At 53.5% G+C, this 24,474-nt stretch overlaps 12 protein-coding genes across 12 annotated transcripts; 4 read left to right on the top strand and 8 right to left on the bottom strand.

Annotated features, from left to right (window-relative positions):
* Positions 1–1,110: 1,110 nt before the first annotated feature.
* On the bottom strand, positions 1,111–1,890 carry HMPREF1541_03821 (uncharacterized protein; the record flags this gene model as incomplete). The annotated part of the gene is made up of 1 exon (XM_008718169.1): positions 1,111–1,890. One exon carries the CDS (start codon positions 1,888–1,890, stop codon positions 1,111–1,113), a length of 780 nt encoding a protein of 259 aa, XP_008716391.1.
* Positions 1,891–3,396: 1,506 nt separating this feature from the next.
* Positions 3,397–3,969, top strand: HMPREF1541_03820 (uncharacterized protein; the record flags this gene model as incomplete). The annotated part of the gene is made up of 1 exon (XM_008718168.1): positions 3,397–3,969. The coding sequence occupies one exon, from the start codon at positions 3,397–3,399 to the stop codon at positions 3,967–3,969; it is 573 nt and encodes a 190-aa protein (XP_008716390.1).
* A 13-nt stretch (positions 3,970–3,982) lies between these two features.
* Positions 3,983–5,057, bottom strand: HMPREF1541_03819 (uncharacterized protein; the record flags this gene model as incomplete). Its single annotated transcript, XM_008718167.1, has 2 exons — positions 3,983–4,618; positions 4,668–5,057. The coding sequence occupies 2 exons, from the start codon at positions 5,055–5,057 to the stop codon at positions 3,983–3,985; spliced, it is 1,026 nt and encodes a 341-aa protein (XP_008716389.1).
* A 240-nt stretch (positions 5,058–5,297) lies between these two features.
* HMPREF1541_03818 (uncharacterized protein) lies at positions 5,298–6,456 on the top strand (the record flags this gene model as incomplete). The annotated part of the gene is made up of 3 exons (XM_008718166.1): positions 5,298–5,307; positions 5,367–5,610; positions 5,658–6,456. The coding sequence occupies 3 exons, from the start codon at positions 5,298–5,300 to the stop codon at positions 6,454–6,456; spliced, it is 1,053 nt and encodes a 350-aa protein (XP_008716388.1).
* A 55-nt stretch (positions 6,457–6,511) lies between these two features.
* HMPREF1541_03817 (ribose 5-phosphate isomerase A) lies at positions 6,512–7,452 on the bottom strand (the record flags this gene model as incomplete). The annotated part of the gene is made up of 2 exons (XM_008718165.1): positions 6,512–7,029; positions 7,077–7,452. 2 exons carry the CDS (start codon positions 7,450–7,452, stop codon positions 6,512–6,514), a joined length of 894 nt encoding a protein of 297 aa, XP_008716387.1.
* A 643-nt stretch (positions 7,453–8,095) lies between these two features.
* HMPREF1541_03816 (uncharacterized protein) lies at positions 8,096–9,694 on the top strand (the record flags this gene model as incomplete). The annotated part of the gene is made up of 1 exon (XM_008718164.1): positions 8,096–9,694. The coding sequence occupies one exon, from the start codon at positions 8,096–8,098 to the stop codon at positions 9,692–9,694; it is 1,599 nt and encodes a 532-aa protein (XP_008716386.1).
* Positions 9,695–12,153: 2,459 nt separating this feature from the next.
* HMPREF1541_03815 (uncharacterized protein) lies at positions 12,154–13,854 on the bottom strand (the record flags this gene model as incomplete). The annotated part of the gene is made up of 1 exon (XM_008718163.1): positions 12,154–13,854. One exon carries the CDS (start codon positions 13,852–13,854, stop codon positions 12,154–12,156), a length of 1,701 nt encoding a protein of 566 aa, XP_008716385.1.
* A 2,005-nt stretch (positions 13,855–15,859) lies between these two features.
* On the bottom strand, positions 15,860–17,883 carry HMPREF1541_03814 (uncharacterized protein; the record flags this gene model as incomplete). The annotated part of the gene is made up of 2 exons (XM_008718162.1): positions 15,860–16,060; positions 16,123–17,883. The coding sequence occupies 2 exons, from the start codon at positions 17,881–17,883 to the stop codon at positions 15,860–15,862; spliced, it is 1,962 nt and encodes a 653-aa protein (XP_008716384.1).
* A 370-nt stretch (positions 17,884–18,253) lies between these two features.
* On the bottom strand, positions 18,254–19,375 carry HMPREF1541_03813 (uncharacterized protein; the record flags this gene model as incomplete). The annotated part of the gene is made up of 1 exon (XM_008718161.1): positions 18,254–19,375. One exon carries the CDS (start codon positions 19,373–19,375, stop codon positions 18,254–18,256), a length of 1,122 nt encoding a protein of 373 aa, XP_008716383.1.
* A 599-nt stretch (positions 19,376–19,974) lies between these two features.
* On the bottom strand, positions 19,975–21,270 carry HMPREF1541_03812 (uncharacterized protein; the record flags this gene model as incomplete). The annotated part of the gene is made up of 1 exon (XM_008718160.1): positions 19,975–21,270. One exon carries the CDS (start codon positions 21,268–21,270, stop codon positions 19,975–19,977), a length of 1,296 nt encoding a protein of 431 aa, XP_008716382.1.
* Positions 21,271–21,737: 467 nt separating this feature from the next.
* HMPREF1541_03811 (uncharacterized protein) lies at positions 21,738–23,266 on the top strand (the record flags this gene model as incomplete). The annotated part of the gene is made up of 2 exons (XM_008718159.1): positions 21,738–23,189; positions 23,249–23,266. The coding sequence occupies 2 exons, from the start codon at positions 21,738–21,740 to the stop codon at positions 23,264–23,266; spliced, it is 1,470 nt and encodes a 489-aa protein (XP_008716381.1).
* A 36-nt stretch (positions 23,267–23,302) lies between these two features.
* Positions 23,303–24,469, bottom strand: HMPREF1541_03810 (uncharacterized protein; the record flags this gene model as incomplete). The annotated part of the gene is made up of 2 exons (XM_008718158.1): positions 23,303–24,275; positions 24,327–24,469. The coding sequence occupies 2 exons, from the start codon at positions 24,467–24,469 to the stop codon at positions 23,303–23,305; spliced, it is 1,116 nt and encodes a 371-aa protein (XP_008716380.1).
* Positions 24,470–24,474: the final 5 nt, after the last annotated feature.

The following is a 24,474-nucleotide window of genomic DNA, read 5'->3' as shown; positions in this document are numbered from 1 at the left end:
GGACGTGGTCAAAATGATCCGCAGTTGCGCCAATAGATTCGTGCAGGGTAGTACTTGAGGGCTTTGGGGGATCCAGAGACGAGCGGGATGTATTCTTGCGATGAAGTGGATGACTGTCGTTGGAAGGAGGGATCTCACAAAAAACATCAGGCAGTGAAAGAACACCCAGCCCTGCTTGGCGGTGGCCCACCAGCGCCTTCCCCCAATCGGCTTAGCCTTCCGGATCGCTCCTTGCTTGGGGAAGTTGGATGATATGGGACGCTGGAGCTTGAATGAATGCCTGACTCTCGGTGACTCGAAGTTGCACAGACTGGAGTTCTGCATGGGCTCGACCGTTGGTTACGATGACGATGATAGTAGCAGCAGCGATAGGGAGCAAGCAGTCCTTGCTCGTCACGATGGTTTACTGGAGTACAGGGCAATCTCCACACTAAACAGGACAAGCCTCATGTACTGGACTTAAGGCAGCCCCTACAAGTCGCCCCTGAAACATATGCTGTCCAACAAAGACTCATACAGGAGCTGGATCAGTCGGAAATCTTTCAATACTCGAATTGCATGTCCTCTCATCGCATGTATTCGATTCAGATCATGCATCAACGCGATGAGGCAATTCGGGTAAGTGCGGAGTAGGATGGAAGCGGAGTCGTTCTCATTCACTGCCTGAAATTGATGTCGCCCGCAGAAAGTCCAGCCTCCACCGTCGGTATATTGTCAAGTCACTGTTGGCCCTTGGCACATATGCCAGGGTGTAATACTGTCGGCTTACTGCTCAGGCTACAATAAAATATCGATCAGCGAAGAAGAATTGAGCGAGTCTTGAGAAATTTCATGGCTTTTGCATTTGCTATCGACATCAAGTTTGTGCTCTCCACCAATAGCTTTGCCCAAGTAGAGGTCGAATACATTGGCAAAGGATTCTCGGGATATGCCATTGCTGATGCAGATTGGTAGCGATATTCTCCGAATCCCCTGCCATTGAAATGAATGATGTCTCCGTAGCCTGAAGCTGTCAATCATAATCAGCCATAGTGGCCAAGATTCAAAACGCCAGTGACCTCCGCGGCCCATTCCTTGATCGTAAATCGTAGCAAACCTGGATTGAAGAGCTCAGATCCACGGGTTACCAATGGGCCCAAGCCGGTTGTCGAAAACGCCTCCATACAAACCAGCGATCTCATTGATGTAGTCTTCGACGCTGAATTTGTGAAAGCCTTGGCTAATCAACTCGAGCTCCTCTTCATCAATCACGGCGGATGCAGCACCAAACTCCTCAGCCACCTCATTGACCTTGGCCAGCTCCTTCCCGAAGGGGTGGTCCTCTTCTGCAGCACCGGCTCCAAAGAATTCGGCGCTGGTTCGGGGTCTTTCGGGGATGGTGCTGGGAGGTGGTGACAGACGCTGAACAGACCTCTGGCGAGATAACTCAACGTGAGCCTTCTTTGAGTGGGATGGAGCACGCCGGGGAATAGCGGGCGCATCGGGTGTCGGTGGCGACAGGATTTTGACTGGGCTCAAGGGAGTCTTGGAATCGAAGAAACCATTGGATGGATCCAGGGGCGGTGTGACAGGTGTCGCAGGCGAGGATGCTTCGATGGATGAGCTATCCGTCCGATCCTGGTCGCTCAAGAAGCTCTTGTCGAAAGTAGAGAAGTCGGAGTCTTCTTTAGAGCCAACGGAAGAGCCAGACGACATGGTTGATTTGTGCAGGGAGCGGATATCCGGAGCATTGAGGGCTTGCACGTTGGTCGTGGAGATAAGCTCGGTCGGCGAGGAAATCATGTCGCGACGAATGCTGCCGGCAGCGTATCTGACGGTTTTGCTTCGGTTTGACATGATATCCTGGTCGTCACGCTTCATGCGCTTCGTGAAAGCGCGTGCGATGGACATTGTGGTCGTTGTACGGTGAATTGGAGGCTAGGAGGCTAGGAGGCAATGGACAGATGAGTCGTAATGATCGTGACCCTGACGAAGGATGCAGGAGTGACGAGAGAAATGGAATGGATTCGGGAGGCTGCGCAGTTTGCTCACGGGAGCACACCCGTTTGCGTATGTGGAAGGAATGGAGTCTGGGTCTAATGTTTCTATGGTGAAGTCGGACTGGTGAACAGTATGAGCACGCCGTGCTGCTTCTAATAGAACCGGCCGATAGAAGACAAGGTGGTTTTGAGGGAGTGGTCGAGGTGGACTCAGTCCAAAAGCTCGAATGGTGACTGTCTCGCCGTTGTAGAAGGAGCGAGTGACAAAGACAGGCGGCTACCAGCGACGAATCGATCGTCTACTGTAGAGAAGGAGCGAATGGTCGGTTAGAGAGCGTGGGTGAAAAAGAGTGGACGAGAAAACTGCAAAATGTACCCGACCCGATATGGTGTTGGGAAGGACACGGGAAAAGGAATGCAGCCTCTGCAGGCCGTGCAGCCGTGGAAGGGGGTGACGGGGAGAGCGTGGGTGTTGTTGGGCTGCAGGGGAGAAAAGTCTAAGGCATCTCGAGGCGCCGGTGGAGCGTGCCGCACACCACTTGGAGCGCGCCTACGGCTCTACAAAGAGCTTAGCCGAGCGAGCTAAAATCTTGAGCGCGTCCTTTCCCATCGCCTTTGCGATCTGGAGCGGCCACTTGAAACGCGCCATCAGGCAAACGACCGCGTGGTCCACGGCTTCGGCGAGTCAGGAGCTGCAGTTCTCGTGCCCCTGAGTCCGTTACCGCCGAGTGAAACTCCCGGCTCACAATTCGTCTGCCTGCTAGAACTCGCCATCAGCATGGTCGACAGCGGTAGCTTGCCCTTGCCGTCCGTGTTGCTCCTGCGCTTGATGCGGTGACCAATGGAGCCACCACCATCTCAGTCGCACGTTGCGCAGGACTATCTGTCGTGGTCGCCTTCCTATCCCACGGTGGGGCGTACAGAGCAGTGGCTGTACTGCTTCAATTCTGCTCCCTGTTTTAGACCCTCAGTTCACTCAAGGTCCGATAAGCCCCACGATTCCGGGGCAGGATGTCTGATAACTTTTCGCTTGACCACCCCGTCTGCACATCCATCGAGCCTGGGCGATCACAACGAGCGATTCAGGAGGCCAAGGACTCGCGTGGAGGCACGGATATGTAGTTCTGCTTCAAAAAACGTTTCAGTGACATCGTGGACCCTGCATCCTATCTGTATGATAGACTGCCGACCTTTGGCAAGGTCGCGTCCTCTTGCCTCAAGGCACTCCAATGAAGGATATTCTCGCGTCGTTGTAAGGTTTTGGCGACTTGTGCTGCCAAGCCTGAAGCAGTCGCCGAAAAATGATCGACAGGAACCCCCAAGCCGACTGCATTGCTTGTTGCTGCCGTGACACGACGTTCTCAACGACGAATTTCGCCGATCCATTGTCTCTTACAGCAGAAGCAATGTGAGCATCATGGTCCGTATCAAGCATCGCTACCTGCTCTTCAATATTCTGTATCCCGAAGCTGCGACATCCGATGTCAAGACAACCGACCCTCCCTACCTTGCATTCCATGCTCCGTCGCCTGGCCATCTGACGGGCGGGCTTGTTCTAAATGCATTGCGGGCGTCAATCGCCGCGCACTTCGGAGACGTCGGCGTCGGCCTCGCGTCGGCGTCATTGAAAGTCGTGTACTTTTCTCCAGCTACTTCTACAGCAATCGTGCGCTGTCCTCGGCAGCACTTTCGCTTGGTCTGGGCTGCTTTGACCTACATGACCGAAGTCCCTGGAACAAAGTTTGCCCCGAGCAAGAAATGCGTCGTTCAAGTCGTGCGAGCTAGTGGCACAATTCGGAAGAGCGAAGAGGAGTTGCTGCGCCGCACCAAGAGAGACATCGTCAGGGTGAAGGAGTGGGAAGAAGGTGCGGCGGAGGATACCGGAATACTGGCTCGGCTCCTGGCTGCCAATGCGCCACCTGAGTCGCAGCAGCATTTGCTTGACGAGACCTTAATGAGCATTGACGAGGACGACGACATGTCTGAGTGAAGACCACGAAACATCAAGGTTTAGACCTTCGAATTTTGACACCGCTATCGAAAGGTATGCTTTCCATCTCATCCGTCAGCTCATTTTGATCAGCTTTCTGGCGCGATTGTCTCTGCTCCTCTTCTTCCGCCTGCCTCTCTCTTTCATCCCAAGCCTCCTTGTTATCAATCCATCGCTCTTGGATGTCGCGAACGTCCAACTGCCCTAGCCCCTCTCTAACGGCAACTTGCCAGACAGAGTCATTTGCACCCTCAGCGCCTCCAAAAGCGTAGCCTCCGGCCCGATCGATTGTTTGCAAAAGTGACATCATACTCTTCTTATCCTCGACAGCCAATACCTCATATGAGACGAGCCCAAACTCCTCGACGAGTTCCATCACAGTCTCGTTCAATTTCTGGAACTTTCCTGTGGCGAACATCGGAGATTCGGCTTCCAAAGATGGCAGAAGGTATGACAGGTCTTGTACTTCGGTGTAGAAATCGAGGTTGAAGGGCAGAGCAGGGAATTTATGCAGGTTGTCGATCTTGGTCAGCACGTTGATGTGCGTGAGATCCATCTGCAACATTGTCCGCAAGGAGAGCAACAGCGTGGATATGTAGAGGGAAGGCAGGGTCAGGGCGTACGAATCGATGAGGTTAACCACCACAAGCTACAGAGCGGTCAGCATCTTCAGCGCGAAGGGTGGATTGGGTGCATACTCGGTATCCCAACTTCTGGAGCGCAAAAAAGATCTTGCGCAAGGAATCGTGGTGAGTAAACAGTTCGACCTGTCCAGGACAGTCAAAGAGAATATAGTCTTCACCCAATTTCTGAAGTTCGCCTGACAACCAGTCCATGTTGTTCTCCAATTCTTCGAGCGCGTAAAGCACGGCGCCATTGGGACCGAGCTCATCGTCGGCCATGATTTCTTCGAGCGTTACGAGCTTCCGGACATCAATGGCAGGTTCGTAGACAGTCAGATCGTTGGCGGGGTCAAGATTTACTACCGATGCCTTGCGGCCGATCGCGCCCATGAATTGTTGCATGCCATAACAGTATGTCGACTTCCCGGCACCCGGAGGGCCGACAACTAATTGCGCGAAGGGCATCTCTGGCCTCTGGTAATATGTGGTATTGTCTTGAAAAAGAGTGCCGCGTTCACAGTGTTCCTCAATGCATGTGGAACTTGCCGCGGCGGCAGGTGGAGGGGCTTGGCAGCAGCAGGTTAAAGCAGGCGAGTCCATTAATTCTCCGCAAAGTATTGTTGTTTTGTTCCGTAGCCTCTGCGCTTGCCACTGCTATCGTTGTGAGTGGACTATCAAGGCACTGCTCGCTCACACACTGGCAGCATGTCCTCCAGTAAGTACTATAAGTAACCTTCCAGCCGTGCTACCTCGACCGCTGACCTCCCGCACCAGACCAATACCCCATCGCGGATCCTCCTACAGATGCTATCTCAGCCATTCGCTTCTCACCACAGCCAGACTCGGTCAAATTCGTATCATCATCGTGGGACAAGCATGTCTACCTCTATGAATTGACGGACGGCAAATTCTGCACCAAGCTGAAGAAGTTCGAGCACCGTGCCCCAGTCCTTGATGTTTGCTTCGGTCAGGATGACAATACCATATTCACAGCATGTCTCGACCAAAGTGTGAGAAGGTATGGTTGCTGAATCGTGCACCAGAGTGTCTTGCTGATGCACGCAGAATCGATACCGCCACTGGTCAGCAGACTATCCTGAGCACACACGAGAAGGGCGTCAAGTCGGTTGTGTATTGTAAAGAGTATGACCTGGTCATCTCAGCCGCTTGGGACTCAACGATGCACCTACATCCTGGAACGCCTACAACCTGGGAAACTGCAACCATCGTACTGCCCGCCAAACCATTCTCACTCGCTCTGTCTCCCTCGAAACTGGTGGTCGCCATGGCCGCAAGAGCCGTCAACATCTACGAGCTAAAGACCTTAGCGCACGAATGCCAAAGCCTGGAAGATCCCTCACAAGCGGTTCTGAAGACCGAAGCATGGCAACGCAGAGAAAGCAGTCTGAAATTTATGACCCGAACGGTCGACTGCATGCCCAACGACGAAGGGTATGCCACATCCAGCATTGAGGGTCGCGTGGCTGTGGAGTGGTTCGACCCTTCCACCGAGTCACAAGCTCGCAAGTATGCCTTCAAGTGCCATCGGCAACCCATCGAGGAAGTTGATGTCGTCTATCCGGTCAACGCAATCGCGTTCCACCCCATCCACGGCACTTTTGCAACAGGAGGCGGTGATGGTGTGGTTGCTATCTGGGATGCTGTTGCCAAACGCAGAATCCGTATCTACCCTAAGCTTGCGGCTAGCGTAGCCTCACTGTCGTTCAGCTCTAACGGCAAGTTCTTGGCCATCGCGGTTTGCCCCGAATTGGAAGAAGGTATGGACGACCTCCCTGCAGAACCAGTGAGTATCATGATTCGCGAGCTCGGCGAGAACGAGGTGAAGCGTAAGGCCGCAAAGTGAGCTCTATTTCCGACTACAACAATATGGCGTCCTGTCCTCAGCAAATCATTCTCACTCACTCTTTCGAGGGTGTTGGAACCAACGGCGGATACTGCTGAACGATCGAGTTTCGCTTCTCTCTCGCCCTTCGAAGCGTGACCGAGCCATCTGGCATGCCAAAATAGCATGCAATTGGTCTCTGGCCGCCAACGACACGAGCGGCCGCCGCCTCAGGACCCGTCGGTCCACAGAACAGACCCACCGCAAGCACCCCGTTGATGTCTTTGATTGTCCTTGCAAGCGACTCGACATCCCAAATGCCTTTGGAAGGATCTGTCATCTTCCCGGCTGCGGTGTCCTCAGATGTGAGGAGTGGGTGTGGAAAAGGTGCGTCGATGATGAAGAAATCTTGGTCCGTCTTAATGGGCCCCGCTTTAGTCATCGCTCCTTCGCGGAGGAAAGGCGGCTTGCCATCCGGACTTCTGCTGCCTAGGATCTTGAGCCGTTGCATGACCTGACGAGCCGCTTTTGGTTCTACTTCGACAGGAATGGTAGGCCACTTGGTCAGCAAACGTGATTGAAGCTTCCTGTGATCTTTCCAAGATTAGCGGTGAACAACATTCAGGTGTGTGTACACCAACCTGCGACGCAGATGAAGGCTTTAGACCTCATGGCGACCAGCTTCTCCTGATACAGACAGGCTCCTCCGCCCTTAATGCAATTCAAATCATCATCTACCTCGTCCGCTCCATCGAATGCAACATCTATGTTCGCATCATCCGGTAGCGCATCGAACTCGATGGGAACAAGGCCAGCATCGATGATGAGCTGTTTTGACTGATATCCTGTGGGTATGAAGCCTATTCGTGACACGTCTCTCCCCAAGCCTTTGATCGCCTCGACCACATATTTGACGGTCGTGCCGGAACCAATGCCGACAAAACGCGGATTCTCCGGAAAGTGCTGGCTTACGGCCTCGAGTGCGGCCGCACGCTTTGCAGCTTCGATATCAGCCATACCGCTATTGTGACGAGCGAATGTAGGGTGGGTAGGTGGTCTCGTGCGCCGAAGCGGGGTTTTCGCAGCGGATGGGAGCTGCGAGCAGGAAGGAGAGTGGACGCGTGCAATGTTACCTTGGACGCAATCTCAGTATATGTTCGCTGTACGTATCGCGGTAGAGGCGTCGTGACTCACAGGTTAGGCTCTTCAATAGCTTCAAGCTCGCGCTCATCTAGAAGTGGAAGCCGGCTAAATAGCTTACTCACACCGATCGGCTGATAAATGATGGTTGACTGTAACAACCGCACAATTCCCGACCTTTTCTATGTCTAGTCGTAGTTGCACCGGGATGGCTCTATATGGAAACCCGAGCTGTGAGAGGACCAAGGTGATGCGAAGCAATGAAACAAAGTCGAGACTCAACCGGGCAGTCAAGTTTTTGGCGGGGCTCAATTTCCCAGAGCCGTGGGGTACGTCAACGAGTCATGCTCTGACGTTGAAGGGTCTACCGCGAGTCACGTTGTCAGGCTCGTCTTCAAGGCCAGCGTTTGTTTGATCATCCATTTCTTTTCGGTCTCTTGGACGAATGTCACACATCTTTGCTCTCGTCCGCCTCTGCATGAAGTAAATCAAGATTTTGATCTGCATTGGCAGGTGCAAGATGGCGAGTGAGACGGCCCCGCGGGAATTCACCCCGCCACCGATCCAAGCGCCCAGCGCGAAAGAGAAGAAGTATGACCGCCAACTTCGTCTGTGGGCCGCATCGGGTCAGCGTGCGCTTGAGGACTCACACGTGCTCTTGGTTGTTGGTGAAGACACAAATGGGTCCAATAGCTCGGTAGCAGGTGCTGAAACTCTCAAGAACCTCATTCTTCCGGGCATTGGCAGCTTCACCATCGCGGACGCCGCCACGGTACAAGATGCTGACCTGGGCATCAACTTCTTCCTGGAACCTGAGAGTCTCAAAGAATCAAGAGCAAAAGAGACTGCGAGATTGCTGCAAGAGCTCAACCCAGATGTAACAGGCCACTCCATCTCAGAGCCGCTGTCCGAATGGCTCCCGCGGCCAGACTCCCTCAAGCCGTACAATCTCATCATCCTCTGCGGGCCCGTTGCTCAAGATATACTACAGAGATTCTGCAACTATGCTTCGTCAGCTAGTATTCCTCTGATCTACATACAGTCTGCTGGCTTCTACTCCAGCTTCTCGATCCAGCTCCCGCCCGAGTTTCCCATTGTTGACACCCATCCCGATCCCGATAGCACGCAAGATCTTCGCCTCTTGAAGCCGTGGCCAGAGCTGAAGCAAACTGTGGAGAAACTAGGGAATATCAAAGACATGTCTGACCACGACCACGGCCACATTCCATACCTTTTACTGCTGCTTTACTACCTCGAGGAGTGGAGATCTACCCATGATGGCCAGCTCCCTTCCACATTTCAAGACAAAACTGCCTTCCGAGAACTTGTCAGCTCACATAGCCGTCGCGACAACCCTGAAGGTGGTGAGGAGAACTTTGACGAAGCTGCTGCAGCGGTCCTCAAATCAATTTCGGACCCTCCAATTGGCAGCGGCTGTAAAGATATGTTTAAGATGGAATCTTGTGAGAAGGTTACAGCGTCCTCGCCCAACTTCTGGCTCATTGCCAATGCACTTCGCACATTCTTCAACGTGCACGGCGAGCTTCCTCTTCCCGGTTCCGTTCCCGATATGAAGGCTACCAGCGATGGCTACATCAGATTGCAGAACATCTACAAGTCGAAGGCGCGCGCAGATGTGGCCGAGGTGACAGCCACTGTCCGCGAGCTGGAGGATTCGCTGTCACGTTCATCATTAGTTGAAGTGTCCGAGATTGAGTCTTTCTGCAAGAATGCCAGTCACGTTCGAGTCCTTACCAATCCCTCGAACCTTGCAGTACCTAGCCTCCGATTCATGAGCAAGGATGTCAAGACCGTTGCTTCGCTCAGGAACGCCGCAGAAATGGACTGGGAGAACATGTTACCAATCTTTGTCGCACTAAATCATGAGCACCTTGACGCAGCTAATCTGTTCGAGGATGAGGAAAAGAAAGAAGCGATCGAGCGTTGTGTGGCAGAGTTAATGCGGGCTCAAGGCGGCGAGATGCATAATATCAGCAGTGTTACGGGAGGAATGGTGGCGCAGGAGGCGATAAAGCTGCTGACGAGACAGTATGTACCGGTGGATAGCGTGAGTGTGTTTGATGGTATTAGAAGTAAGGTCCAGGTATTCAAGATCTGAACCTACGCCTGCACTCATGGCTGGGAACATGGATGTGATCTGACAAAGCCAGAGGGAGGAGAATTGCATCAAGTCTCGGAGCGTTGACGGTCATGATTAACAACGTGGGCGTCGACACGATGGTGGCAGTCCCAGCCTTCTAAATCACAAAAGACAAAGAAAAGATCTGGACATCTGACAGAGCAATGTCAGAGCATGGAAGGCTTGATCATAGACCAGTCTATCAGGAAGACTGCGGGGTGGATTTACCACCTTAGCGGCAGCATGTAGATGCTGGAGGCTGTCTGTGTCACTCGTATACCCTGTGATCAGCCCAGCCAGCTTCTATTCAGCCAGCCTTTGGCTTGTCGCGTACAGGTCATACGAGAACATCACGCACGCCTTTCAGCAGCAGCAATAGTGAGGAAACTCTCACCTTCTCTCTCGCTTCCTCTATCTGCTACTACCTGCGGCTGATTATGGCGCGGAAGATCTCTTCGAGCATGAAGATGCACTGGGCCCAGATCTCACCGTGACCCATCTCCACCACCTGCAGCGGGTGAGACAGCGTTGGTCGCCAATCGTCCTGTCATTGATGTACGTGCAGCGCAGCCCCTTCAGAAGCCGTTTCAGCTCTGCAAATCGACGCCCATGGGATACTGACCGCCGTACCTATCCCTATTGGGAGGGAGGTAGGTATATAATACAGTCGTTCGTATTAGCCCCCAATCCGCGATGCTGGTATTGACCATTTGGCACCCAAGATCTTCAGTGACCATGCAGAGACCACGGGATCCGCGCCTGCTACGTCGCTCTCGACAGACAGCCACAGTACCGAATTGAGGCCGGAGAACAAAGATCAGCGGGCGCCTCATGGGAACAAAGGAAGCATAGCAGCGCCCAAGCGAGGGTCGTTCAATTCCCGCGCCGGAGCTATTGAACGGTTGCTCTTCGCCTACCATCGAAGTGCAGCTCTTCATGCAAGGTAATGAATGTGTGGTCAATCGCAAGACTCGTCGCTCTCACGTTACGTTGTCCCGCTGTTCGACGGCCGTCAAAGAACCCTAGGTACACTACAAACGTAGAAATTGCCCACTAATGAACAAGCACGGACCCATCGAGATTTCGAGCCGTTGAACTAATCCGTGCATCGCAAGGCTGGCCCCATTGGGGCGGGCAGTTCGGGCGTGCCGAACTGGGAGGTCAGCGTGATGCGCTTTCCTCGATAGTGATGGAATCTGCCGGCTGGCTGCTACTTGGGTATCGTTATCAGACGCCCCCCCGAACCGCGTTGTAGCGAAGCGAAGCATTCCGCGATGGTCGCTGCGTTGGCGACACTGTATTTGGCGCGACACTGACATGTAAGGCGCGCCGGAGTGGTGGTGGAAGAAATCCAACGCTTACCCAAACACACATACACCCCTAGCCAAGCCTCGCTAAGTCTATGTGATATCATGCCATCGCCTGGTTAAGGCGGCCAGGCAAAACCCGAACAGGGCATTACGGCTCGCTCGCTCGCTCGTAAGCGAGGAGTAGGCACGTTGTTGGCGAGCGTAACAACAAAATTTCCGGGCACGGATAGCAGTGTTCACTCCACGTGCAAGCGAGATCCGATATGGTGCCGGATGGTGCGTGATCCTCCTGGTCTTGAGGGTCTGTCATGCCAAGACTTTCACTGCCTGAGAAAGTACCTCTACACCTGTACCTGTACCTGTAACTTCGGGTTTGGCGTTTGGCTTTGGCTTGGACGCTCCTGTACTTGTGTGCGCTTGGGGGAGCACTGGAGTCGGTTGATCTACTGGAGATGGTCTCAAAGACACTTTCTTTCCGATCCACTACTGAATCGAGTGAGCAGGGGAATTCGGGTCTTGGGAAGTATTTTGTAGTTGTGAATCCGCCAACAACGGCTGGCTCTGGCTTGTGTTTGCCTGGAATTGGAGCGAAGGGGTCCAACGGGGAAGGGAAGGTCCTCAACTTTTACATTTCAATGAGTAAAGAACGTTGGGGTAATGGTAGAGATTGGGTTATGTTTGCCAAGTGAATATCTTGATTTCATTATTGAGGTCCTCAAAAATAAGACCGCTTGGTCGTCCACCGACTGACTGATGTCCAGGCTACCCTTTCGGAGCCGACTTCATTGCGTCGCAACCTCCTCGTACTATATGCTTCTCAAATCGTAACATCAAACCAGAAGCCAAACTGAAGCTTCACGCCGTACCATGCGCTGAAAAGTCCCGCCTCGCTCTTGCTGGGTATCATTATCATGCTGTGCTGTGCTGTGCTGTACCATGTTGACTGGGTCAATCACCCAATGAAAGAACACCATTATCCTTTTCTGGTATACCAAACGGTCCAGATATCTCGAGTTGAGAATGACCAGAAATTGAAAAAAAAAGAAATCGTTGAGTCGTTATACGTCGTCCACTTCATCTTCGCTTTCGAGAAATCGATGCTTCCCAAAAAGGAACATGCTGGCGAATCTAGCGCCCGGTGGCACCAGCTTGACCCTCGCCATAGTCAACCTCGGGCGCTTGCTGAGAGGACTCGCTGTTCTCAGTATCCCGTCTTCTGAACTGCGGGTGCTCGGCCTCCAGTTCATCGTTGGTAAAGCCACCGAGCCTGTGAGGGGCGCTCGGTCCACTCTCCCCATCGAGGTCTAGAAGAGAAGGCTCGCGCTCGCGGTAAAGCGGAGGGGCATTGGGGTTGGTGCTGGGAACCTGCTCAAGGTCGTAGTACTCTATCGCGGGACCGTTGTAGTCAAGTATTTCGGCGCCTCCCCATGCACCGTCGTTACGGTCGGCCGAGCCGTAGCCGGGAGGAGATTCGGGTACGTCCTCGTACACCGGAGGCATCTCTTCATCCCAGCTGATACCCATACCGGCTCGCTCGGTAACAACCATGTTGAACTGCATGCGAAGAACGCGGGCAGCACCAGTGGGCGTGATCATGGAGGGAGTTTTGTTGGCGCAAAATTCTTCCGCCACGATGAGCTCTAGCACCAGATTGTGGCTAACATTGGTCCCAGAAGGTGAATCGACGTCGCAGACTGGCTTGTGGGTAGGCTTGGTCACAATACTTGCGTCAAACTCGACGCTGATCTCGCCTCCAATGGTATCGAAGTCAGTCTTCCAGCCACCCTTGAGCTCATCAGAACCAAGGGTGCGGGTCTCGGTATGCAGTAGAGCCTTGCCGTCGGGTACTTTGGAGGCGTGCTTGGTGCAAGGAGTCGACGTGACCTTGCTGTGCTCCTCAACGCGCCACATAAGCTTTCGCAGCCGCCACCGTGTCTGAGCAGTTTCCTTCTTCTCCACCACACCAGAGAGCGTCAAAGCGACCGGGAACTGGCCGATGGGGTGCACCACCGGCGGCAGCTGGACGCGACCAGTGAGGTTTGTTGGGGGAAATATGCGAATGGAGGATTTGACGGGTCCCTCGGGAATGGCGCGTGTTAGAGTGAGTTGCTTCTGATAGGTAATCTCTTGACCTTTGGACGTGGTTGCGCTGAGGACGAGCTCATAGTAGATGGAGCCGAGTTGGCAGGTCGTAGTTGCAGGTAGCTTTCCGGGGAAGAGATACTGGAACGGGACCGTGTTCTCGTTGGAGGCGAAATAAGTGGTGGGCTTGCTAATGATGTCGGCTTCGGACAATACGTCGATGCGCTCGGAGCAGTCCTTGCAGTCCTTGTGCGCGGGTCGTTTGGTGGTGCTCACAGCCCGCATCGTCCGTTTCCACCTGGTCAGAGTGACTTGGCCAGAAGGATCATCCACAATCACGCGGAGCTGTGTGGAGAGAAGGGCGCCGGTCGAGGATGAGGGGCTGTTGTACATGACGAGGGGCGCGGATTCGATGGTCGTCTCAAATCTGGCAGATTTTGGCTGGCTAGAGGTGACGTTCTTGGCCGCGGGGCGTTCTTTGGACCTGGACCCAGGAGCGCGGAAGGAAAGAGTGGCCTTCTTCTCCTTGGGCGAGCCACGCTCATCCCTGTCCTTTTTGTCCTTCTTTTTGGTCAGAATGTTCTCCATGGAGAAAGAACTTCTCCTCGAGGGAGGATTTGATGATGGGGGTGTAGTGTCGATATGGCTACTTTGGATTTTTCGCTGCAAAGAGCTCAGAACATCGTTAACCGTATGTGTGGAATGACGGGGCTCGCCCTGGTGAATGGGAGGGCGGCGACTCGGCATCTCTGTCGCCCAGAATGCTTCGATTTCTGCTGCTGTATGGGATGTGATTGGAGAAACGTCGGTGGCGGCTGCCCAGATGGAAAATTGCTGCGAGCCTGTGACGCAAGTGTGGCAACCACGAAGCAGGAACGAAACTCCAAAAAAAAAGCGATCCGCGGGGAAGGAGGTGTCGATTGGCGAACGACGGAGAGAGAGCCTCTCTTCAATCCAACTTGTGATCTGGTGATGCTGTGAGTCCTTTGTTTGTCTGTCTCTGTCTCGGGCCCGGAGCCGACTTGTATGATCGGAGACGCTGAGAAATGGCGAGAGCACGTAGTTCGGAAGGCGCGCGCTGGTCTTTTTCAGGCAGTGAATTAGTGGGCCGTAATTGTATGCCCCCTGTTGCAGTGGCTGTCCTGAAATATAATAAGCGAGCGGGCTGGAAAAGTAAACGAGCAGAAGCTGAGCAAAGAAGCAGCGGCAATGGCGCCATTATGAGTCTCTCGTGTCAGATCACCAGCCCGCCCAACGTCCTCTCACCCTGGGCCGACCTTGAGACGAAGTCTGTATACTTCGAGCATGTGGACAAAAAACCTTCAAGCTATTGAGTAACAGAAACTGGCTGGCATCCACTAGCACAGCTACACAGGGCGTAGGCCTTCTTTCCCCCTACGCTCAGCCCAATCGGAATTGCTTGCGGGCACGACACTCGCCGCATTCTTCGATCACCTTTTTGAAGCTTGCTAGCTTTGGTTGCCCTTTTTTCCATTTGCAGGGTTGCCGGGGCGCGCTGAACGCCTACGTGTTGGCCGCGTGCAACGACTGACTGGTGTTGACATCAGATATGACACGACGCGCCTGCTCGTACCGTCTTGTAAAGTGCGTTTCCACGTCAGCATTGGCGCCGGATCACGTTGCTGAGGTCTCCCTGACGGACAACGACACGGTGATTCAGCTGACCGCTTCCACGCAAGAGTATTGGCAGCATTGCAGAAATCACCGTCAAACTACCCGTCGCTTCGTACAGCCATCTCGGCGCCGTCGTACAAACAAAACCTGAGGGCGCCCAGCTCCGAGGACCAACTGCCTTTCTGCACCCCGCAGTTTGGCTGCACTACAAGCCCTGCGCCGTGCCCTGAATCCGTCATGTGCTCTCCAGATTTTCACGCCCGCTGATCACTGCTGGTCAATCAAGTCCGCGGGGATGTGTGTCTGTGTCGCCCTGGAGAGAATTCCAAGACGGAACTCCAAAGCCGTCCTGACCTCAATCAATACATCATATGTTTTGGTCGTGACACGGTGAGAGGGACGCGACCGCCGTTCGTGGCGTCATGACACAAGGTAGCATCGATCGAAAAAAAAGTCCATGTTTCTGAGACCGCAAAAACGCCATCCCATTCTTCCAATGTCACCGGTCCGTGGGCCATCAGGCAAAAAGCAGGCAAAGCCGAGAAAAATTCTGCACCACGTGTGCCCTTCTCGCGGCGCTGGGCGATGCTCACGCCGGCATCGGATGAGGCTCCATTGCTGGCATTACCCAAGAGAAATCCGCTCGGTCCACCAGTGGGCGTTCCGCTCTCCCAATCCGTTGATCCTTTCCATACCGCTGCCCCAACCTGGGCGGAGTGGTGTGTTTTTAAGTACTACAGGCTCCTCCCGCCACGGCCAGATCGTAGCTGCAACTCTTGGTATTTCAGCCTTGTCGGCCACCACTCTCTGCTTGGTACTGCTTACCCCTTCGCCAATCTCCACTGCGGCGCCCATTGACACCTAGGTGGTGTGAGAGTTTGGGCACATTCGTATTGTATGCCGGTCCAGCGGGCAATGCCCTTGACTGCCCTTGCATGCTACGGCCCGGTGCGTGCTGCTGTGCCAGATCTATTTTTGCTGGCGTGCGGCTTACAGGTAACATTCGACTTTCAACGTGCTGTTCTCCGAGCGGTTGACTTTTGACTATTGTAACTGTCGGTCTTTGCGCCGCCTTCTGGAAGTCTGTCGGAAGCATGGTCGGGACCACAGAGTGCCCCTAGCTTGTTTGACGATGGGCTTCGGGGACGGTACGCCTCTTTCTTGCGCGCCAAATGAGGATCTTGTTGGCCCATTTTGACGCCCACCGTTGCAACAAGTCTTTACTTAGAACCAGAAACACAAACACTCCTACGGGAATAGCTATTTCCCAGAAGTATGCGTCCGAGTTCTTGATGGCTGCGAAACGCTCAAAATTCATCTGCGAAATGCCATTAGTTCCGTGTCATCTAGTTTAGGAACTTCATCGAGTGAGATACTTACGCCGAAATAGCCGGTCAAGAAGCTGAGTGGCAGGAAGAAGCAGGTGATGAGAGTCAACGTCTTCATGCTTTCGTTTTGAAATGCACCGATGGTGTTGAAGATCAGGTCAACTAGATTGTCGGCAGACCTTCTCATCTGGTCGTACGCTTCTTGGATCAAGAGAACATGATCCTCAACGTCTCCCAGGTAAGTCACCGTGACGTCGGAAATCTCGATGCCCGAATGTAGAATCGACTGCTTTCGATACACGGTGGGCTTCGAGCTCAAAACATCTCCGTTTTCCTCAAACGCATTGCCTGCTGTCACCTTACTTGTCGACGCCATCTTGCTGTTGTGGTATTTGAGCGAGCCTATCAGTCCTGCCACAGGTGCGATGGCGTTGCGGAGGACCGCTATCTCGCTCGTCAAAATGTACAGTGCCTTTGATTGGACGATATCAGGTTCAGTGAGCACTTCGAGCTCTAATTCACCCAGAGCGTCTTGAAAGGCAGTGGTGACGGGAATAGCCATGTCAATGATTGCGTCGAGGAGTGACTGAGTTAATAGGGTTGCATCTTCGCTTTCTCGTAGAATAGTTCCGTCCGTATTCAGTCGTTTCAGGATAGGAATCTCCACATCATCCGCCGAGTATTCGAAGAAGGAGATGACAGTGTTGTTGGTACACAGGAAGATTGAGACCTGCTCTACGGATACCAACAAGCCTCGTGACCTCAAAGTCGCGTGCCGTTCCATGAACTCGACACGGTCCATGTTCGCTGCGGAATGATAACGCTGAAGTGATCGCCATGAACGGCGTTTCCATGGTATCTCGCTCTTCCTTCTGTTGAAGTTACCAGTCGGAGTAAGGCCGCCCATTTGACGGCGCTGATGGTGCTCACGTTTGCCGGAACTGCCTTCTGCTTTACTTTGCCCTTTAACCATTTCATTCCATAGTATTCGGACTGGGCCTCGTTTCTGCTTCAGGTGGCGGATCGATCGCTTTCTCCTCTTCTTCTCAGCGTCGGCTGATAATTCCCGGGACAGTGTGCCACCAGCCTCCTCGTCTACGTCGGAATCACTCTCTTGATCCTCATCATCGGGATCAACTAGGTTGACTAGCTTCTGCAGCGGTAGCACCATGTAGGTGTGGTCATTGTACCAGTCCACTTTGGAGCGATTTTTATCCGTCATCAAATCCTCGATGGCTAGTCGGTGTAGACCCCGGTAGTTTGCTAGGATCCTCACCACGTCCCACGAGAGCCCATCGCAGTTGATCCAACGCACCTTGCACCACTCCGGCATGGGCTGGTCAAGAAAATCTGCAAGATCCGTGTTGTCGAGCTCGGTCGTAGTAACCCTATCAGCAGAGTAATCGACAACCGTGATTCCGCATTGCTGTATGGGAAAGTGTGAGGGTGAGGTATCTGTGTTGCTGTATGGCGGAGCGGGATCTGTTGTGTTTAAGCCGGGCTCTGAGCCTGGTCTATAGGACGTGGTGCTGCCCGTCCCGTCGCCATAGCCTGCTGCTAGATTCGTAGCGGTGCGACCGCGTTTTCGCACTGACACTTTAGAGAAGGTTGTCTCGGATCGTTGGACCATTTTTGGCGATGGCGAATCTGACTGTCCGTCTTGCTGGGCTGTAGACACGCTGGGCTCTAGTATCTGCACGCGTGGTCTGGGAGGGTGGTCGTCCGTGCGATCTAAAATTTCGACCGGCGGGGCATCGGGGGTGGTGTCGGCGCTCGGACGGGCGCCAAATTCGTCATTTTTGTGTGATGGCATTCTGGTTCCTCCAGCGACCCGACAGAGCCTCGATGTCAGGCCAGAGGGAAGCTGACCGCCTCGCGACCATGGCCATGATATATCGTCATACACGCAGGCGCAAGGAGCCGAAGGACTCGCGAGATTGTACGCGACTGCACTCAGGTTTAGCGGCGTCGAGTTTCGGGCGAGGCCAGGCCCCCGGGATCCACTCCATCCCCAGATGGCTAAGCGTCAAAGCCACGAGATCCTTCGCGCTCCAGTGAAACAAGCTTATTTCAGCCTACAACACGAGATACTCCCTGTTGCAGAACGGTTGAAACATAACAGCATCCTCACTTACTCCCAGTAACGATTTAGAACTTTGCATTAAGACTGTCATAGTCCTATACTAGAGCGCCCTTACATCCTCGAAACCGTACACGTCAAGTGGACTCACTCCCTGCGGAGTGCCGAGTGTTGTCTCGAACTGCATCTTGAACCAATCCACCATGGGCCGGTTATTGGTGAACAACGCATAGCCATTAGCCTGAGTGTTTTCCGATTCATCGATGGGGTTAACACCGTTCCTCCTGTCGATACTCATGTCTAGGGTCGGCAGAGTGCCGCCGCCGCTCATCGCAGTCTGAAATTCCTGGCTGGTTATGAAAGCCATGAAAAGCTTTGCGGTTTCGGGGCGGGTTGTGCTCTTAAAGATTGCAGCGGTCTGGGTCCACGCCATGTACTGCTCTGGCGGGTCTGGGTTGCCCCAACTCAGCGACGAGTCTGACATAGGGTACCCGGCGGTTGTGAAAGACAGGACACGCGACGCGTTATCTGCCAAGTACTCTTTAGGACGGGGGTTGCCTTGAGTCTTGGATTGATCACGACCTTCCACAAGAATGTAGCCTGGTGTGGCCGTGCCGCGCACCCACTGTACATCTTGCTTGTTCAAGGCCTCCAGCCAATCCCATCCGTATCGTCCGACGACGATGGAGAACAGATAATTGACGGCGTCATCATCATTCGGGTAGGTCAGGACCAGCTTTCCCTTCCATTTGGGTTCAAGCAGATCTGCGTAGGACTTTGGCAGCTCTGATGCTTTGAGGCGCGTGTTGTCGTACAGAAACTTCCCAAAGCTCCAAACGGCGGCTCCGTAATATGCACCATCGTGGTCCTTGTGGGAAGGGTAGATATTGGTATGATTTGGCGGCTTGTACAGAAGAAGTCGACCCTCTTGCTTCCAACGTGGATAATCATGCAAGGCTTGCAGGAAGATCACGTCCGCATAATGTTCGCCCTTGGCAATCGCTCGATCAGCACGACAATCGTGGTATTTCGAAAAGTCGACGGTGAGATCGAGTTTGATCTTCGGAAAACGCTTCGTGAACATGTTGCGGAAGCCATCCCATTGGGCCTGAGAGTCACCGCCTGAAGCGATAACGAGGGGACCAGTCTCTTTCTGTGCTGCAGTGTATATCTCATCGAGACTGCGGTGGTCAATGGGCACGTTGGTCATGTTAGAGGAAGCCATGGTTTAGAGAAGATGCCCTGTGCTGGCCAATGCACATATCTGAGTCTCGCCATCTTTATACCAAATCTGCTTGACACTTTGCAGCCTATCTGCTTCAAGGCATAATACGACAAGGATTGTATGTTAGGCCGTGGGTGACTCAGCGCGAACTTACCTCACACCCTGTCCGCTTCGATGCCCAATAAAATACCATTGTCTGTTAGGCTTTGGAGGAATCGGCGTGGGCTTTTGAGAAGGGCGACTATGCGCATAGATCAAGTAGATGTCACCGTAATGGGGTGCGGTGCAGCCTGTCGATCAGTATGTGCAAAAGTCCAAAGCTCAAAAGTCACGAACTAAGCCCTCTCCAGTTTCTCTCCCTTTCAGGGCAAAATTTCGAAGTCATGACTAAAGAAAGTTGCAGGACGTTGGAAATGCACTGCTGAGACATGTTTGTGTAACGGCGCTATTAGGTGTAGACATTATCCTAACTCGGTTGAAGTTGACAAAGCAATCCAGGCAAGTGCTAGTGTTCTGCAAGATTAGTAACTCGCCGCCTTGTGCGCCCAAGCAGACTACCCGCTACCCAATCGGCAGATCTGAGATCACGACCTCGCTCCTCATGCCTTCGCAGGCGCCAAAAATGTCAACGCAGCAACAGCTAGGGCCTCAGCGCCCGTCCTAAGCGTTGGCTGTATTAGTGGTGCAAAGAACGGGCTATGGTTGACCACGAGCGGTTTCTCCTCCAGCTTCTCTGGCGTCACACCTCCCCAGAACCAAAAGCAGTACGGCCGGTGGACCGCCGTTGCCAACTCACTAACATCCTCACTGCCCAGTGCTCGCGGTAAGTTCTTGAGCAAGCGTGGTCCGAAATATGCGCCAAATGCCGCCTCAACACTTGCCGTAGTCGTGGCGTCGTTGTCCGTCGCTGGGAGACTACTCATTGCCTCGATGTCCGGTGGCCGTGTGCAACGACCTGCCTCACATTCGGCGCGAACGACGCGCTGTACACTCTCTATAGCGCGAGCCCGCCATTCGGCGCTAACAGCACGAATATTCACCTTGAGCACCGCCTCGTCAGATATGACGTTCTCAGCATGCCCAGCGTGTAGGGAGCCGACCGTGATTACGACAGTCTGATCTGGCGGTATTTCGCGCGCCACAATAGTCTGTAGGCGCACGACGATATGCGAGGCAATCACCAGCGGATCGATACACGCATGTGGCATACTACCGTGGCCACCATGTCCGTGGATTGTGATTTGAAAGTTGTCAGACGAGCACATAACCACGCCTGGTGCCACGGTAAGAGTGCCGGCAGGTAGCGGAGCGACGTGTTGGCCTAGCACGATGTCCGGGATAGGACAGGCGTGCTTGCGTGGGTCGTACAGACCGTCGGCAATCATACCTTTGGCGCCGTCGCCCGCTTCTTCGGCTGGTTGGAACAGCATGATCAATGTGCCGGACCAGGCGGCGGCTGCCCTGATCAGAATTTCGCCGGCTGCGAGAAGAGCCGTGAGGTGCATATCGTGACCGCAAGCGTGCATCACGTTGGCATGCTTGCTGGCGTAGGGAAGAGAAGTTTTCTCAGAGACAGGGAGGGCATCTATATCGGCGCGGAGCATGATAGTGGGTCCGGAGCCATTGAGTAGGATGGCGACAATGCCGTGTCCGCCGATGTTTGTGCGTATGTCGAGCCTACTAGACAGCAGGCGCAAGTGCTCGGCTATAAGGCTGGCGGTGCCTGACTCGAGATGCGAAAGTTCGGGATTGGCGTGGACGTGCTTGTACAAGATCTCATATGTGGTCTCGTAGTCAATAACATGCGTTTTAAGAAGCTCTACGTATGGAGAGCCGGCCGGGACATTGTTATGTAAATCGGCCGCCTTGACAATGGACTGGCCTGGGTCTAGCATTTTAGAGACTCCCTAAATGTAACACTCAATGACTAGAGGAAGTAAGAAGACGCGACGCATCATGGTGTGGACGGAGGGATGTTTATCAGAGTCATCATACACTCTACCAGCTTTTCAGCTGGTGGGTCGAAGCTGATACCAAACTTTACTTCACTCTCAGCTGCCATGGCCGCAATGTCACGTCCTATAGTCCATTGAGGAGACTCAGTCCCCGGATCTTCTTCTTTGGAACGTGGGTGTTTTCTACGGCGTTTGGATGTCAGGATCGATTGAATGTAAGGGACTCAACAAAGCTAGCAGAACGGCGTGATAGCCCGTTTCTTAGCGCCAAGAGCTAGCACTCCACCCACAAGGCTCTCGTATAGCCTTGCCGTTCCGGCTTCCATTTGAGGCTCAGCCGCCAAACCCGCGACGTATATATACCACTGTGCTGGCCACATGAATGTGTCATTTTCGACCAAAAACTAATGCCAGCCGCCAAAGGCATCGTCATATTCTCGGGTGGCAGTGCAGCTAACAGCCTCGTCGATGTATTCGAGGCAGTGCGTGTCAACAAAGACTGCCCGCTAAGCTATGTCATCCCTATCAGCGACAATGGGGGCTCCTCATCCGAGTTGATTCGATTCTTTGGTGGTCCTGGTATCGGTGATGTGCGCAGTCGACTAGTGAGATTGATCCCAGCCTCACCTCCTTCGCCGGAAAGGGATGCTATTTCGACTCTATTCAACCACAGACTGTCCTCGACGTCGTCAATTGAAGCGGCCGAAGAATGGCAGGCCATAGTCGCAGGCACGGCCGAACTGTGGCATGGCATTCCATTCGCCAAGAAGGAATTGATTCGTGCCTTTCTGAACACGCTGAACATGGAGCTTTTGAAGCGGTCGCGACCGCCAACTTCAACCTTTGACTTCACCTCTGCGAGCATCGGCAACCTCTTCTTGACCGGAGCACGACTTTTCAGCGGCAGCTTTGAGTCTGCCATCTATTTGTTGAGCAGCATCTGCTCCATTCCGGACAGCGACGTCCGAGTCATACCTAGCATCAGCTCCAATTTCTCTCACCATATCGCGGCTGGGCTTGCCAGTGGGGAGACGATTGTGGGCCAGAACAACATATCTCACCCTACCACCCACACTTCGCTAGCCATGCCTCCGGCTCAGATAGTCGCCAATGGTATTCGATCTCGCCACAGTATTGACCATGCAGATGATCTGGATGTTGAGGATGCTAATATTCCCGGTACTCTCCCCACCCTACGACAGAGAAATATAAAATTCTCCAAAGAAGAAGACGAAGATCTGCCCGCGCGTATTGACAGGATATGGTACATCAATCCTTTCGGCCAGGAGATGCTTCCTCCGGCTAATCCACGAGCATTGTCCGCCGTCAAAGAGGCGCAGGCAATTATCTTCTCCATCGGGTCGCTTTACACTTCGCTTATCCCTTCTATTGTGCTTCGCGGTATGGGTAAAGCCCTCCGGGCAACCTCTGCCCGTCACAAGATCTTGATCCTCAACGGCTGTCTCGACAGAGAGGTCGGGCCAAGCTCACAGCCATTCTCCGCCTTTGATTTCGTTGAGGCCATTGCTCGAGCTGGAGAGCAGTCTCGTGAGGAGCCCTGGAATCCTGACAGAAGCGTCCAAAATTCCTCACAACATACAACCCAGTCCGCAACACCGTCGCAGATCCCTCAACATGAGAAGTTTCTGTCACCTGACCTAGCATCTCAGGTGGCATACCGAGTTGCCAGTAGGAATTCCATCTACCGACAATACGTCACCCACGTCATCCATCTCAGTGGCGAGGGAACGCCGGAGGTTGACCGCGAACAATTGGCGTCACTTGGCATTGACTGCCTGAAGCTGTATGGTCGCAAGAATGTGAAAGCAACTGGCATGCTTTACGACAGTCAGGCGCTAGTCGGAGCGATTGAAGCAATCCTTGGTAAGAAAGGAGACGCAATGACTACCTCCCGCAGTCGGAGAAATACACTTGATCATTCAACCAAGTCAAGCCCTATCCTCCAGCTACTCTAGAGCCTCATTTGGCGACTGTGCCACCAAGCCTTGAACGGCAGTCTCCAGTCTGGGCTTCTCAAGCTGTTGTGGAAGATATCAAAGTCAACCTTCTCGAGACGATTGAGCCACAGCTGTGTGCTGACTGCTGGACCCATAAGCACGCCGTAGCTCTGACCGAAGTCATCTCTGGGCTTGTCGGATGATGGCGAAGAGTATTGATGGCTGTCATCGCCGAGGTGCTCGAATTCGTGATCAGGGCTTTCATCGTTACGGACACTTTTGACCATCGTCCGTGCGGTGATCAGATGATCCGAAGCGCGCGTAGCCACTGTGAACACAGCATCACGCAAGCCATCAGCCTCGCCACCATGACGGAAGATCTCATCCTCACGCACACCGCATTGCGACATGATATCCAAGGGCAGGGCGATCACTCCCTGCCTCTCGCGACTTGGGGGCAGACCTAGCCCTGGAGGATTTGCCGAGTGGGAATTCGGTGGAGGCGGAAAGGCAAGGAGCGGAACACCACGGAGAACAGCTGCAATACCTGCCGCCTTGCCAATGTGTGAGGCCAAGTGATCCATGGTGATCGAATACATCGGTAATGCGGATAAAGTCAGATACAGCAGGGTCGAGTAGGTATGTTCGGCATATGATTCGAGCTCGTTGATGTCGGTGAAACCGGGATGGCTGAGCTTGCCGTCTCGAGTGTTAATGATCCGATGGAACCAGGTTTTGCTCAGCTTGTAGCCTTGAGCCAGATAAGACGCCAGCAGGACCGCAACAGGCTCTTCGGGCGGCCTCTGATCGAAAGTCGAGTCGATTGTTTGTCTCCAGAATTGCATTCGCATGGCACCAATCGTGGGATTCGAAACAATGTCGGGTATGCGAGCTAGCTCGATGTTGAATGCTCGGATTGCAAAGTATGCAGGGAGCATGTACGGCTTGATGAAATGGGATAAAGTATACGACGGGGCGTCGTATTTTCTGTATCGATCAGTACCTAGATAACACTCACCAGAGAGAATTAGACAATACCGGACCAAATTCGAGCAATAGGACAACGCTTGTTTCACATCCTGGGAATCTCGTTGCAAAGACACAGCCTGGGTGATCCGCGTCGTCGAGAAACAGCGACGAGCAGCCAGAAAGTAAGCTCGCGCTTGGGTTGGTGACCGCATATTGA

This window comes from Cyphellophora europaea, assembly GCF_000365145.1.
Source record: "Cyphellophora europaea CBS 101466 unplaced genomic scaffold supercont1.3, whole genome shotgun sequence".
In the NCBI taxonomy this organism is placed as follows: Eukaryota; Fungi; Ascomycota; class Eurotiomycetes; order Chaetothyriales; family Cyphellophoraceae; genus Cyphellophora; species Cyphellophora europaea.
This window is presented reverse-complemented; position numbering and strand designations above follow the sequence as displayed.